We start from the raw sequence: 16,425 nt of genomic DNA on the forward strand, positions 1-16,425 counted from the left end.
ACTTAGAGTCCTTGAGTCTGAAAGGGATAAACAGCATTTGGCACAAGTTAGGGAATATTCATTATCAAAATAGACAGAATTTCCTAAAGGTCCCCCTTATGTTGGTGGAAGAGAATGAGCCGCAGTGGGATTATAAAGTCACTTTCTTGTTCCTCGGGGCTGCACCTGTAAATGCTCGCAGCCTTCTTCTGGCTTCCCACCCCTGGATGAAATTTCCAGTAGGGCTCATCATTTCATAACTTTTCTCCTCACTCTTCAATCATATCTAGTCACTTTTAGTCAGTAAAAGTTTTCATTTTGGCTATTAAATGTTTGGCGTGGTAGAGCACTAAACCCTTCCTCAAGTCTCCTCCCTCCCCAGGTCAGACCTGTCATGGAGGGGGAACCCTACCTGGTCAATCTTTTCACTCCTTCGTTGCTTCTCTTTCCTCCCACTCTGCCATCCTTGGAATCTGACCCTCCTCACCTTCCTCTCATCCTCCATCAAAATGTGGGCTGGAGCAAAGCCTGTTTCCAGTAGCTTCTTTCCAGGCAGTTATCTGGCCTGTTTTTGTTTTTAATTACTCCTCAAAGAACAGCTTGTACACGGAGTATCTTCGGGGATTTTCATTTGGGGAAAGGAGGAGGGGAGGACGTTCACGTAGCAGAGGCAATTGTCTTTTCAACATCTGGGACTGACTATCCCACTTCTAGAAGGGGATTTGTAAGGCTTTTAAATGAGAACTCCCCAGAGAGGGGCTTGGGACCACCGACGCTGGTAAACGACAGCTTCCTGCCCCACCTCCCCTGTCTTGCTTTCTGCTGTATATTCCAGTTTCCCCGAGGAAAAGCTTTCTGGTGTGCTGACTCGCTGTCTCTCTGCATGGCTCACATGTAGTGGGCCAGAGCTCAGTGATGCCGGAGCCCCTGGCCTTCCTGTGGAGGGGCAGTTGCACTGACCAGGCAGTGCTGCTGCACTTGCAAAAATTATGGGGTGCAGGGGCTGGAGGGAATGGTGTGAGGAGGGATTATCCTGGGGGCAGCTCCTCTCATAGTGGTGTCCCCCAGGCGAAGGCATGCAAGGATTGAAGAACCCCATCTCCCTAAGCCATCATTTCATTAGCCAACACACTTCTGCAAGACCGTCAGTGCATTTTGACCCAATCCACGTTTTCTCTTGTGTCCACACACTCATCAAGAAAACCTGTCAGGGGCGCCTGGGTGGCTCAGTGGGTTAAGCCTCTGCCTTCGGCTCAGGTCATGATCTCAGGGTCCTGGGATCAAGTCCCGCATCGAGCTCTATGCTCGGCGGGGAGCCTGCTTCCTCCTCTCTCTCTGTTTGCCTCTCTGCCTACTTGTGATCTTTCTCTGTCAAATAAATAAATAAATAAAATCTTTTTAAAAAAAAAAGAAAGAAAAGAAAACCTGTCAACTGCCTTGCTCACTACTCAGGCGGTTCTTTATGTTGAGAGTGCAGGCTGCCGGTGTGGGGCTACGGATCTCTATGAAGCCACAAATTCCAATTCCCATGCCAATTTCACAACCAGTGGTCACTAAAACATCACCTGCTGTCCTGTGTGGGCTGTCAAAAGTTATTTGACATAAAAATAGTATGTTCATCTTGAAATCACTGATTTAGGCCCAGTGGGACTCAAACCCAAGTCCGAGAATGGTATGTCATTGGAGTCAGCTGGGGAGCTATTTTTAAATCCCCACCCGAGGTCTTAGTTTATATGAAGGCCCGTGAATGGTTCTGATGTGCCAAGGTTGGGGACCATTGAAAAGTATTTCCCAGTGGATCAATCTGGCAACTCCTGGAAAAAGCCAATGAGGAGTCATGGCTCTAATAGACATTGGTGAGACATGCACGAGACAAGGAGGCGTTACCCTGGATCATACAACAGGATGGTAGATAGTGTGGTTTCTTCCTTATTGGCTTACTGAGGCCAGACACTATTTCAAACAGGGTAAAGGAGTGGGTGTGGAATAAGGATGGAGTGAACCTCATAGTGTGGGGAAGACAGGTAAACAGGGTAAATATGCTTTAACACAAGCTCTCTGGGTACCTCTAGGCGTTACAGAGTAAGAAGGTGGATACAGTAGATGGACTGGCCAGATCTGCTTGAGGTCATCCAGGAAGCTACACAAAATTGGGGACCACTGCAATTGCATCCCTTGGAATCAGCTGGACAAGAGACAGGGCAGAACTTCTAGGGGTGGAAACAACATTGGGAAAGAACGGAGATGAGACCGAATATGGCCCAATGTTCCATGAACTGTAAATGCTTGCCATTTACAAGCATTTGGGGGTGGGGACAGGATAGGAGGAGCTCAATGGCCAGAGCCATGGGATGGCAGGAAGTCTGGCAAGGGGCCAGCTCCTTAGGAGGACTGCATGCTAAGTACTTTCTGGCAATTTATTCTATGGAAATGGAAGGCTGCTGAGAAATTTAATCAAAGAAGTGTCCCGAGGGAGCAATCTCCTGTTGAACCAGTGAGTGGGGCACCAGCAGATACAGGGAGGGGGTTGGGGGCTCTTAGGATAATCCTGGTAGGAGTTTCTGCAGCCATTGGATCTGAGTTGATGAAGTGGCTGATGGGATGACCTTGGGGAGGTCAGGGGTGGGGAGGGTGGGGGGTGGTGGGGGCTGAGCCATATGAAATGACTTCCCAGTTCCGCTCTTGGTGGATGGGGCAGCAGCCCGTTCCCAGACTGGAGCAGTACAGGAGGAGGATCACACTGGGTCACTGGGTGCGGACGGGGAAGACTCTAGAAACAAGCAGTTGAAGGGAAGTGGAATCTGAGAGCAGCGGCCAGGGAAATGGGAGCGGAAATAGGAGAATGAGAGTCACAGACACCCAGGAAGCTGAACATTTCCAGGAGGGAGGCCTTGAAAGGAGTCCACAGTAGGACCCGAGCTGAAAGCTCTCAATTGCTTTCGGCCTCACGCAAGCCCAGGTACCTTCCGCAGAGACCCTGGGCTGCCAAGCCGGCAGGGAGGAGGTGGGCTCAAGGAAAGACCAGGATAGATGTAATCCCACAGGCGCTCGGACAGGGTGGACACCTGGCTTCCGGGTTCCGGAGGAGAGACTTTGGCGGGCTTTAGTTTGCAATGTATTAGCAATGTTTTCTGAAGCTATAAATGGGTTTATTTCTCTGCCTAAATTTTGATTACAATGGTGAATGGGGACTATAAATTATCATAAAAGGAGTGACACTGACAAGGAAGAAAATATTGCCCCGGGTACTTGTCAAAAATACACCCATTTGGAGGTCAGAAGCGAGGGGGCGGAGGGCCACGAGTCCCGGGATCCGCCGACCTGCCTGCGGCACACCACCTCGTCCGCCGGCTCCCTGGGGCCTTCAGGCTCCCCGGCCCTCCGGGGGCGTGGCCACCTACAGCCCCGCCCCGCCGCCCGCGGCCACGTGACCTGTCAGTTTGCGGAGAGGGACGAAAATGGCCGCCGGGTTTGGTGAGGGTGAAGCGCTGGAAGCCGCCGCCTCTCCCATTCCCGTCTTCTGACGGCGCCCGCGGCAGAGCAGACCCTTTCCGTTCGAGCTGTGGGGCGCGGTCCTCAGGCCGGACTGTGAGACGGTCAGTGTGATGGTCGGCTCCGCGGCATGACGGGCAGAGGAGGTGGGGGCGAGGCCCGGTGTGGGGGTCCGCGGCCTGGTGAGGGGGGGTGGGTGGGGAGGGGGTGAGGCCGGGTGTAGCAGGGCCGCGGCCGGCGGAGGAGGGGGCGAGGCCGGGTGTGGGGGCCCGCGGCTGGGCGCCCGGGGAGCTCGAGGTCTGGCTTTCCCCGGGAGGCCGCGCTTGCTGGAGCGCCGCGAAGGTCTCGCACTTGGTGTCTCGGGTGGTCAGTCTGGCAGGCGGCGGAGAGGTGCGTGTCTGGGGCTGGGGGTAGGGAGCATGGGGGAGGGGCCTTGGTGAAACTGTTCTCTTCTGTGCCGCAGCCGCTGGCACACCCTCCGTCTCGGGACCCGCCTTAGCTGGTACCGTTAAGGCAGGTGTTCAGGTTTCTTTCTCCGGGCTTCCGAGGGCCAGGTGGATCGTTTTCTTCCTTTGCTTTCTTATCGGGCTTCCTTGCTCTCTTGTCCGGTGCCTGGAAAAACAGCAGTAAGGCGTTGATTGCGATGCCTCCATGATTTATTTATAGGGAAACGATTTCTTTGTCCGCCAGCAATATTGGATTATTTTTTCTTTCAAGTTGTTTTGACATAGAGAAAGCTTTAAACCAATGAAGAACGTTTTCTTGTTAGTTACTGTTGATGGAGCCGTCTCTGCGAGCCGCTAGGGGCGCCGGCTGAAAATGCAGTTTTCCGAGCCTTACCTTCAGAAATTGCCGTTCCGCTGGCCGGGGTGTGGCTCTGGAGTCACGCCTTCCGATTCCACCGGGCGATTCTGATGTTTTGTCGTTGCCCACACTTGGACAACACTGAGGACTGAACATCTAAAAATGTTTAAAGCACCTTCGAGAGCTGATGGAGAGCCAACGGGGAGAAGTGGCTGCGGCCGCGGAGTGTTCTTTGTTCTCTAGCTTTAGCCGCATGGAGACTGGTCATCAGAATCATTTTGGGCTGCTTGTTAAAACGTCAATTCTGGGCTCATCCCAGATCTGCCGGGTGGGATTCTTTCGGGTAGAAGCCAAGGAATATTTGTATTTGACAGACTTGCCGAGTAGCTCTGGTGCACACAAGTGTGAGAATCCTCGTTCTGCATTCTTTGCGAGAATGATGATATCCAGATGGTTTTTACAAATACTGGTGGATTAACCAACCCATCCTTTTTGGAGCATGTCAAATTCAGCCTGGCCAAAGCACCCCATGGCCAGAGTAGGGAGGTGGTAGGGGGCCATGACCCTGCAGAAAAAAGTCCTCACTTCCTCCTGACTTGCCTTTTGGTTAATGGGTACACCTCCTCCAGTCACTGATGCGTGGCATCTAGTCATCCTTGACTTCTTTTTTTTTTTTTTTTAAATCTCCAGTCACATAGTTTCTTTGATTTTACATCCAGAATCTCTCTTCTGGGTATTTTGGTAGGTTAAAAGGTCAAATATGGGGGATTTTATAATGTTCAAGCTCATATCTCTCATTTCTTCTTCATTTCCTGTGGGTTATTTTGGTGGTTCCCTGACTGGTGTCCAGAGTTCTAATTTTTCTTTCCTGGGCTACATACACTGCTGAGAGATTAACTTTCCTAGAATCATGCCCGTGTGCCATCTCCCTCTTCCTGATTTTGCTCAAAAACTGTCAGTTTCTCAGCTTTATCTGCCGTGTATTAGGGCTGTTTGGAAGGCACAGAACAGAGACTTACTCTTTTACCTCAGGGAAAAGGAGATTTATGGGACTTAATGAGAATCAGCAAGAACTCAGGATCCAAGGCAGCTACACCTTCTGCCTCTCTCTCAGGGGCTGCATTTGTTTTCTTACGTCTCTATTCATATCTGTTAGGTTCTCTCTGCCGACTGGTTATCTCAAAACTGTATCATTTGGCACATGGCCCATAATGACTGAGACTTTGGTGTCTGATTCCCAGTTCTGAAGAGGAATCTCACTGGCCCGGCTTATGTTTTTGAGCATTCACGTGTCCCAGATCATGTGCCCATCCCTGATGATGGCTGATGGTAGAAAACAGGGCTGTCGAGGGTAGCAGAGCCTGTGGGCAGGCAAAGACCTAGGGAAGAGGCATGTTTAGTACACCTATGCAGTTATTCAGTTTGATAGTTACTGTGATTCTATTTGGTATATTCCTGTGATAGGTTCTAGGGATATAAGGACAAAGGAGAGACAGCCCTTATCCTTGAAGAAGTTACGGATCTAACCAATCACCTTCACTTCCGGTCCTAGCGCTTACTTTTTACTTACACATTCCATTCATGCTATACATTGTTTTTGGGTGTACGCTACCTTGGCACTCGGCTGCCCATGTTTATCTTCACGTGACAATACCAAGGTCTAACTGTGTGATGCAGGCCAGTTCCTGACAGTCAGGGGCTGCTTTTCTCTTTCTCAGCTCCAATTTTGTAGGCATTACACCAGATATAAGGTGGGTCTTTCCTCAAGAACTTGGAGTTTAGAGTTGTGGACAAGAAAATAAAATGGTATATGAGCCATCAAAGCTGAGGCATATCCACAGGTTAGAGAGACTGAGTTCAGGGCACTGGCCCAGCCTAGAGCAAGCAGCCAGTCGGTGGAGGCTTCCAGAAGATAATGTTAGAGCCAGTTCATATGGATGAGTAGAAACTGTCCAGGCATATCTATGGAGGATGGGCTTTCTAAGCTGAGGGAGAAGTAAATGCAGAGGCCTGAGTAAAAAAAAAAAAAGTGTGGGGCAGCCAAGGGTTGCAAGCAGATTAGTCAGCCTGGACCTGGAAGAGTCGAAGTGGAAGCTTTGTGTCAAGGGTGGGAGGGATGGGGGTGGGAGGGGAGACGGAGATGAGGCTGGAATGGTGAGATGGGGCAGGATTGTGAAGGGTCTACAGGTCTTCATAATCATAATCCAGAACTGTGTTTATGAATCCTCACTGCTCTACACAGAGCATAGTTTTTCATAGGAATTATAGAATTGAATCTTTACAGTAGCTTTCAAAGGATTTGAGAGTTTCAGTCCCTTGAATAAACTTTTGGGTAATAAAACCATCATCATTTGTTCTCCCAGCATGAATTTATGGGGAACTAACAGAAGAATTTTAAAGAAGTGTATTTTAGGTCACTCTTGGTTCAGTGTGGCAGCTTGATTGAGGTGGGGTAAGACTGGAGAGAGGAGACACAAGTTGGGGGCTGTCACAGTGATCCAGGTGAGATGGCACAGTAGAAATTCTTAGGACAGATTCGTAGATTACAACAGTTTCCTCTTTTCGGGAAACATTGCCAGTACTATGTGACCTTTAACCCCTTCCCAGTCCTGTGACTATAGTTCATTGGTTCCAGTAGCACTTGGCCCAATGTGGGACTTTTGAATCTGGGAACAAAGAATAATCTGCTTTCTCTGAGAAACCGTCTGACTTGGACTAGATAGCTGTTGGCAGCCAAATTCCCATTTGTGTAGAAGTTGATCTATAACAAACGTAGATTAAGCCAACAGAGAATGAGAATTCTACTGGCATTTGCAGTCCAGTGGCACCCACCCTTCCCACAATGTGGTTATGGGAAATAAATCAGTATCCTTATTTCCTGTCTTCCTTAGGCTAGTTTAAATTTGTTTCTTGTACTGAAGGAGTCTTGATTCGCATAGATGGTGAATGCCCTAAACTAGGGCACTGAGAGTCTGGTTGGCTGATGTCAGATGTTAGGAAATGCGGTAGACAGAAAATGGTAATGGTTGTACTCTGGAGACAGTGGTTGATGCTTTGAAACAGTGGACTTGAGGATGGTGTTCAAAATGGAAGGAGTAAATTGAGCAAAGGCAGGTGTGCGGAGCAGCCTGCGGGTAGGGACAACTTGGAGCTTGGCTGGGCTGTGGGAGGGTGTGGCGCTGGTGTCAAGAGGTAAGAGTGGTAGTTAGAGCCAGATCCTGGATGCCTTACTGAGGTGTTAGACTTCATCTTACAAGATGAACAAATGAAGACATGGATATTGGTGGCAACTGTTAATAAAAATCTCTTACTGGTTTGCAATGATAGAAGTATCTATTCTTAGATATGTGATGTACAGCATAGGGAGTGCAGTCAGTAGTATTGTAATAACTTTGTGTGGTGACGGATGGCACCTGAAATTAATAGGATATTGTATGTCCATTATAGTTCAGGAAAAAAAGTATCATATTCTGGAAAATTAGGAAATAAAGTTTCTAAAAAAAAATAAAAATCACATTAATGCCATCAACATTTGATCTTTTTCATTTCAGTATTTAATAATGTATATATTTACAGTAGTTGAGATGCTGTATAATATAGTTTTTTAGTTAATTTTTTCTGCCACTGAATATGTCACAAGCATTTTTTTGTCAATATATTTTTTAGCAACATTTGGTGACTATATTATTCCACTGTGTGAACACATTATAATTTATGTAATCTCCCATCCTAAGTTTCTCATTATGAATAAAATTGTGTGGTACATAAAAATCTTTGTCCATGTTTCCTGTGTTTTTAGAATTGATACTTAGAGGTGAAGTTACATGACTTTTTTGATGATTTTTGAAAAGTAAAGTATTATTGAGATACAATTTATATCAAATTGTTTATCCTTTTTACTGTCCAGTTTTGAGTTTTGATAAATGCATGTAAGCTTGTAACTACCACCACAAGCAGAAAATAGAATAGTCCAAGGACTCCCCAAACTCTCTTAAACCCCAGTGTAGTCCCCACTTTCTCCTCCTTTAGACTGACAACCTCTGATCTATTTTCTGTCCGTATAGTTTTCCTTTTCCAGAATATCATATAAATGGAATCATATAGTGGAATAGTTTCTGTCTTCTAGTCCCAGAGATAGACTTCTAATCCACGTGCAAAACACATCACCCTATCCCAAGGCCCCCAAAGTCTTAGCTCATTACAGTATTAACTCAAGAGTCCAAAAATCTTGTTTGAATCTTGTCAGCTCTCAGGTTCTAAATCTGATTATCTAAATCAGGTATGAGTGAGGCTCTGGGTGGAGTCCGTCTTGAGGCATGATTCCTGTCTGTCTGCGAACCTCTGAAACTCGAGAAATAAGTCACGTGCTATCAAATATAATGCGGGGACAAACATGGGATACCAGTAATTGACATTGCTCAAGAAAAGGGAAGATGGAAAGATAACATTTTTAATTTTGGTGAACTCTGATTTATCACTTTTCTTTTCTTTGAGGACCATGCTTTTAGTATTATATCAAAGAAATCATTGCTTAATCCAAAATAGTCTTATGTTATCTTCCAGAAGTTTTGTGCTTTTACATATTTAGTCAATTTTAGCATATGTATTTCATTCAAGGTATGCACTGAAATCTTTTTATTTGCATTTGGATGTTCCAGTTGGGTAAAACAACAGGCCTACTTTTTTTGAATTTACATTCAGCAGCGGTAGATGGACAATAAACACAAAATATGATATGTTTGCAATGGTGGTAAGTGCCATGGAGAATATACAGCAGGGCAAGGGGGTGGGAGTGGGGACCGCTGTGGAGGATATGTGAGGTTGTTACTGTGCTACATCACAGGGTCAGGTTAGAATTTCCTAACCAGGGATTGAAGGAAGAGAGGGAGTGAGCCATGTGCATTTCTGGTGGAAGAGATTTAGGCAGAAAGAATTCCTGAGGTGGCAGAGTGCTTGGTGTGTTGAAGCTGTGAAATGGGTAAGGAGGAGATGAGGTCACTTACGAGTTGACCTCAGAGCACTGAGTTCTTTGAGAAGCTGTTAGAGGGCTTTGAGCAAGGCAGGGTGGACTTGGACTCAGTGCTCCTGCAGGAAGGGTTCTTCAGTGAGCAGCCGAGGCAGTAGCCTCTCCTGGGAGCTTATTAAAGATGTTGCACCCACACCCGTCAGATCAGAATCTCTGACGGTAAGGGCCAGGCATCAGGGTTTTACAAGCTCTGTAGGTGATTCTGATGCATATTACGGTTTTAGAAGCTCTGGTCAGACCTACGGTTTTAGAAGATCGCTGCGGTTGCCTTGTGGAGGACAGACTGTGGGGAAGGCAAATGCAAGTGGGAAGAGCAGTTGGGATCTAGATGAGAAGTCACAGTGGCTGGGACCAGGGTGGTTGTGATGGAGGTGGTGAGAAGCAGCGGTTTTATAGATGAAGCTGAAAGGATTTGCTAATAGATTGAATGCAGAGCGTAGAGGACGAGGTAAGTCATGGGTAATTCCATGGAAGAATGGAGCTGGAGCTGCCATTTATGGAGATGAAGGAGCATTGGGGACTTTCTTCTGTTTAGGGGCGGTGATGAGGATGGCATGGGAGACGCATCTGGGATTGGGGTGAGTTAAGACTGGGAAGTGAGAGAGTCTTGGGATGGGAGGGGTGGGCATTTGGGCAGCTGAGCTGTGGGGCCTTGTTTTTATTCCTGACAGTGGAGGTGTGTTTATACAAGTTAAGGTTAAAAATGATAATATAGTTAATAATAAATTAGTCTTTTCCTAATCGCAAATTATGTGTATTTTATCTAATCTGCCTTTAACAGGTATTGGAATAAAGTTAACTACAGCTTTCTGTGAAAATGTCAGTTCTGATATCACAGAGCGTAATAAATTATGTAGAAGAAGAAAACATTCCTGCCCTGAAAGCTCTTCTTGAAAAATGCAAAGATGTAGATGAGAGAAATGAGGTAAGACCACGTCCCCCCTCTCTTTTTTTTCCCATGCCTAGTGTGGGGCTTGAACTCATAACCCTGGAATAAGGAGTTAGATGCTCTACTGACTAAGCCAGGCAGGCACCCCCAAGACCAAGTTTCTAAAATTAAATTCTTTTCACAAATATTTGTTGACTGCTGACTACTGTGTACAAGGCACTGTGCTAAGAATACAGGTGAGTATGAAATATAAAGTTAAGCTTGGTCAGATTGTTAAAAGTACTTCAAAGGGGCACCTGGGTGGGTTAAGCTCTACCTTCAGCTCAGGTCATGATCTCAGGGTCCTGGGATCGAGCCCCACATTGGGCTGTCTGCTCAGCGGGGAGCCTGCTTCCTCCTCTCTTTCTGCCTGCTACTCTGCCTACTTGTGATCTCTCTCTCTGTCAAATAAGTAAAATCTTAAAAAAAAAGTACCTCAAATTCCATACTTTTGGAATACATTTGAACTTACATGATTGAATATGGAATTTAGATTTATGATTGACTCTTCTTTTAGATGAAATAATCAGTACTTGGGAAGTTTGATTACTAAAGTCTGAAGTGTTTCTAGGAAGTTTTAGAGAACTTCTAGACCCAGTCTTTCTAGAAATAGTTTAACTAGACAAAATATTTCAAATATTTTCTTTAATGGAATCTTAGTTCTTTTTCTGACCTATTCATTCCACACACTTAGGGATTTTAAAGAGCTTACATCTTTTTTTTTTTTTTTTAAAGATTTTTATTTATTTATTTGACAGAGAGAAATCACAAGTAGGCAGAGAGGCAGGCAGAGAGAGAGGGGGAAGCAGGCTCCCTGCTGAGCAGAGAGCCCGATGCGGGACTCGATCCCAGGACTCTGAGATCATGACCTGAGCCGAAGGCAGCGGCTTAACCCACTGAGCCACCCAGGCGCCCCAGAGCTTACATCTTTAAGACAGTTAAATAGGTCATGTGTTTTGTTTAACAAGATAGGGAAGTATATATTTACCATTTTCATTAACTTCTATTAGGTATTTCTATTCAACAATTAAGTAAGCTGTTGACTGTATTTTATCATGAAGCACCATATTACAGCATTTTAGGGACTAGGAAACTTTTTGTATGAAATTTTGAAGTGTCAAAGTTTGTATTTTAAAAATTTAAGAAAAATGAAACTTTAGGGGTACCTGACTGGCTCAGCTTGAAGAGCATGTGACTGTTTATCTTGTGATGGTGAGTTTGAGCCTCACATTGGGTGCAGAGCTTACTTAAAAATAAATGAGTGTATGAATGAGTGAATGAATAAACTTAAGAAAAAAACCCAAAACTTTCTTAAAACTGTATTTTCAATGTAACGTAATTTTTTTGCCAGTGAATAAGGTGAATGAGGAGTGATACATACATATGTATGTCTGTATGTGTATACATATATGTGTCGGTGTATGCAGACATATAAAGAGTTTCGTTTTTTTTGCTGTGGGGAAAAAACATAAAATTTATCATCCGAACCATTTCATTTGTGTTCATTCGTGCATCTGGTGCATAATGTTGTGAAATATCTCCAGAACTTCTTCAAATCTCAAACTCCATACCTACAAAACGGCGCCTGCCTACTTCTTTCTCTCGCCATCCCCAGGTAGCTGCTCTTCCGCTTTCCGTTCCTGGAGTCTGACTCCTCTCAGTACGTCATAAAGGTGGAATCACACAGTAGTTGTCTTTGCGACGGCTGATTTCACTTAGCATAATATCCTTAAAGTTCAATCATGTTGTGGCATATGACAAGATTTCTTTCCTTATTTTTTTATTTTTTAAAAGATTTTATTTTATTTATGTGAGAGAGAGAGAGGGGAAAAACAACAAAGGAGCAGTGAGGAGGGCAGAAGGAGGGAGTAGGAGGGAGCCCGATGCCGGACTTGATCCCAGGACCCTGAGATCATGACCTGAGCCAAAGGTAGACACTTAACTGGCTGAGCCACCCACACATCCTGATTTCTTTCCTTTTTAAAGCTGAATACTATTCCATTGAATTTTGCTTATGCATTTATCTATTGATGGACATTTGGGTTTTTTCTTCCTCTTGTCTATTGTGAATAGTGCTGCTATGAACACGAATATGCAAATATTGCAAAATTTTTTAAAGCTGTGGAATCAGCAGTTATTACTTATGATTATATTATTATTTTTGACCTAGTTTACCTGATTTCATTAAACACTAACTGTCATAAAGAAATCTTAACATAGAATTTTGTTAGTGCATAGCAAAATTTGTTATTGCGATAACCTTATGGGAGTTAATGATTTTATCCGATCAGCTCCTTTAATTTGCATAGCAACTCTATAAAGAATAGTGCTGTTACTTATCTTGATTTACAGGTAAATGGCTTAATTCCTTAGCTTCCTATTCCAGATACTGTCTGGTAGAACCCAAGTTTGAACTCTGTTCTGTTTTATTTCAGACTGTAATCTGTTTATGCTCTATTGCCATTCTTTGCATTTTCAGAATAAGTTCATCTAATGATGTGCCAATATTTTCAGTGTTCCTATATGTTTTGGTTAGAGCACAGTATGTTTTGGTTAGGTAACTCTTCTGTGATTATGAGTTGTCAATAATTGATCTACATAAATAAGAGAGAAAATTTGTAACTGGAGATTGTTGTTATAAAGAACTGCTTACAAGAGTAGTTGTTTTATTAGCATTTAACTGATACGAATAGTATTTATTTTAAAAATTTTTAATATATATATATATATATATTTATTTATTTAGAGAACACACAAGAGGAGGGAGGTGCAGAGGGAGAGGGATAATCTCAAGCAGACTCCATGCTGAGTGTGGAGCCTGATTTGGGGCTCGATCTCACAACCCCGAGATCATGACCTGAGGTGAAATCAAGAGTCAGCTGCTCAACTGACTGAGCCACCCAGGCACCCCTGATTTTAATGGTATTTATATTTAAGTTTAATATTGCATTGGTTGAAATTGGAGTTTTAAAATAGTGATTGGAAACAACCTGGATTGTTTAGTTATGGCTGAGTGTGAGGGTTGGAGAGAAAGTTGCTTTCTCAAGGCCTTTTTTGGCATTTTGCTTCTATAGCTATGGATAAAATGTAAATTTTTTAGAATTTTGTAAAGTTGTATGGATTTTTTTCTTTCTTGCCCTTTAAAGTATTTAATTAATTTATATTAATGTGTTTTATCAATTTTGAAAAAGTCTCTTAAAGATTACATCAATAAAATAAAATAATGTGGGGAAAATTGCCATACCGTGTTTTAGCATACAATTGGCTGCCATCAATAAATGCTAATTTCTTGCCTTCTTTTCTGTCTGCTTTATTTATAAACTAGGTAGCTCTTGGCATGTGAATATTCTCGATGATGATGGATCTTTGCCCTTTGTCTCTCTACTTTCCTTTCCTTTTTTCCCTCTCCTCTCCTCAAAAAGATCAAATTTACTCTCAGCTCTTCTTGGTACAAGATTATAGTGCTGAGGTTGGGCAGTATTCTCCTAGGAAGATGAAGTGGGACTTAAAATTCAAGGAGTGCATTTTGGTAGGTGAGCTAGTCTAACTACCGAGCTGTCCTGGCTACTTGGCTAGAGCAGTATCATGGGATTATTTCCAGCTGCAAGGGAAGCTGAACAATGTGGGGTTTTTTTTTTTTTTTCTTTTTTAGCTGAGCACATTGCTAAACAAAATCCCCTAAATAAAATCCCATCACTCTGGATACTGGAGAGACAACTAATATTTAGTTTTTGCAAGAGAAACTGATAACTACTCAGGTCTTTTGTCTGGCTTGTTTCTAGTTACGAGATTTATACCATCTTTCTTATTTATGTTATAGGTATTTATGCACATTTATGTTATTTTTTTCCCTTATAGTCTAGAAGCACCTGTCTCTGTGAACAATCTGAAATGTGACTGTGACCCCAGAAAGTAAACAGAAAGCTTCTGAGTCTCTGCAATTACTAATCTGAAAACTCTAATGTAAAATTCATACATCCTTAGGGCCATGGATTCAGGAATAATTGGCTTTAATTTATGTATTATACCGATGACCTAGTTACATCATTTTTTATCTCAGGTGATTAGAAGGGAGAAGGATGCTATAGAAAGTTTGTCAGAGAGGTGTTAGAGCTGGCAGAGGCAAGCTTGATGTAATAATTGATGTCTGTAGTTATGACTCAGTTGTGAACATGATGTTTAAGGTAATCTGTTCAACAAGTAGTAAGTAGTATGTGCATTGCTTTTGAAAATAATGGTTATCATACTATGTAATCAAATTTAATGTTTAAGGGATAAACTTTTTCACCTGGAAAATCTATTTGTGCATAATACCTCATTCCATAATGACCTTGGTTGAATGACATACAATTTAGTATCCATTGTTATATAAGAATGTCTGTATTTAATGTGTATTTTTGTACTTTGTTTAAAGGAGTATTTGTGTTTAACCCTTTACCTGTATTACTCTTATAATAGCCTTTTTTATTTTGTCAGTTATTATAACTTGCTTTTTTTGTATGTTGCCACTGACATATTTTTTAATTCGTTGAGACTTTACTTGCTCATTTATTTAACAAGTATTTGAGTACCTGTGTGACAGTCACTGTCCTTCGCACTGGCGATACAATATGATGATGATGATGATGATGATGATGATGATTGTATTATTTTTGCATCTACACTTATGTTGGTTTTTTCCATACAGTGCAATATTATTCTCAGGTGTACAATTTAGTAATTCAGCACTTCCATACAATACCAAGTGCGCTCCTTACTCCCCATCACCTGTTTAGCCCATCCCCCACTCATCTACCCTCTGTTAACCATCAATTTGTTCTCTTTATTTTATTTTTTGAAAGACTTTATTTATTTATTTATTTGTTAGAGAGAGAGAGAGAGAGAGACAACAGCGAGAGAGGAAACACAAGCAGGGGGAGTGGGAGAGGGAGAAGCAGGCCTCCAGCTGAGCAGGGAGCCTGATCCTGGGCTTGATCCCAGGACACTGGGATCATGACTTGAGATGAAACCAGACCCTTAATGACTGAGCCACTCAAAATATAGTTTTCTATATTTTGGAGTCTTTTTCTTGGTTTGTCTCTCTTTTTTGAGGAATACGGTATTAAAGAAAACAGACATGCTTCTCACCCTCAGAGCCTTTAGGAGAAATGGACAATGATCAGTTACTAATCACACAAATAAAAGTAATTACAAATGAGGATTAGTATACTAAAGAAAATTAGAGTGCATTAGTTAGGGTTCCTTGAGGGGTTGATGTTCACCCAAGAGTAGAAAGATAGGTGGTAGTTAATTGGGTGAAACAGAGGGAAAACTTTGTGTGAGGATCCAGAAGTGGGAAAGAGTTTAAGGGTATGTTGGTGAGGAGGGAATGGCACAGAGTAAGTTCTAAGGTAGTAATGCCATGGCCACTGTAAATATTTTGGTTCTGATCCAAAAGAGCACTAGAAAACCACGAGGATTTTATGCAGAGAAATGATGCCATATTAGTATTTAAAAGAATCACAGATATTTCCCCCTACACTGATATACACATACTAAGTACATGTTTAAAAGAATTATTTGTCCAATTGAACTTAATTTTTGGTGTACATTTTGTCTTATATACCTTAGTATGTTTTAAACCTTCAGTACTATCACTGTGAGCCCAGTGCTCCTCCTCTGTTTCATCCACGGCACTTATGGAAGATGACCGTGTGTGTACGTACGTGGGGTAGGTGAGTCTTGCTGCTGGAGGGAACCCATCACAGGACCTGGCCGCCCAGGCCCTGCCGCACTGTCTCAGAGCTCAGGAATTACTGTCTCTTACTTCTGTGGCTCATTCTTGGCACCCAGGCTGGGCAGTTGTGGTGTAATGAGAAGAAGCTTTAGTTTGAGTTAAGGTTTTAAGGGAGATCTTAAAAAACGATATACATATTATATATAACACCTGTTTTGTTTCTGTTTATTGTTTTATTTTCCTGCCTCTTGCCCTGATGAACATCTTATATATACAGTTAAAATCACATTCTATATCATATTCTATCTGGTATTGTTAGAAAATTTGGTTACCATAGATTTGCTGAGATTTTTATACACATTGTAGTAACTATTTTTCAGAGCCCAGTGTTCATGTTTTACTTATTTTGAATGAAACTGTAGTGCCGAAACCAGACTACTACTGCTGTAGTGAAAACATGTTTCAGGGATGCCTGGGTGG

General features: G+C 43.0%; 1 protein-coding gene across 11 annotated transcripts in view; it reads left to right on the forward strand.

The window, feature by feature from the left end:
• Positions 1-3,428: 3,428 nt before the first annotated feature.
• KIDINS220 (kinase D interacting substrate 220) overlaps positions 3,429-16,425 on the forward strand; it is a 95,984-nt gene continuing 82,987 nt past the window's right edge. For all 11 annotated transcript variants that reach the window (XM_044262122.1, XM_044262124.1, XM_044262123.1 and 8 more), the window contains exons 1-2: positions 3,429-3,575; positions 10,083-10,226. In XM_044262122.1, coding sequence (XP_044118057.1) covers positions 10,119-10,226 — 108 coding nt within the window. In that variant the 5' untranslated portion in view covers positions 3,429-3,575; positions 10,083-10,118. The remainder of the gene's footprint in view (positions 3,576-10,082; positions 10,227-16,425) is intronic.

This window comes from Neovison vison, chromosome 8 (genome assembly GCF_020171115.1).
Source record: "Neovison vison isolate M4711 chromosome 8, ASM_NN_V1, whole genome shotgun sequence".
Taxonomy (NCBI): domain Eukaryota; kingdom Metazoa; phylum Chordata; class Mammalia; order Carnivora; family Mustelidae; genus Neogale; species Neogale vison.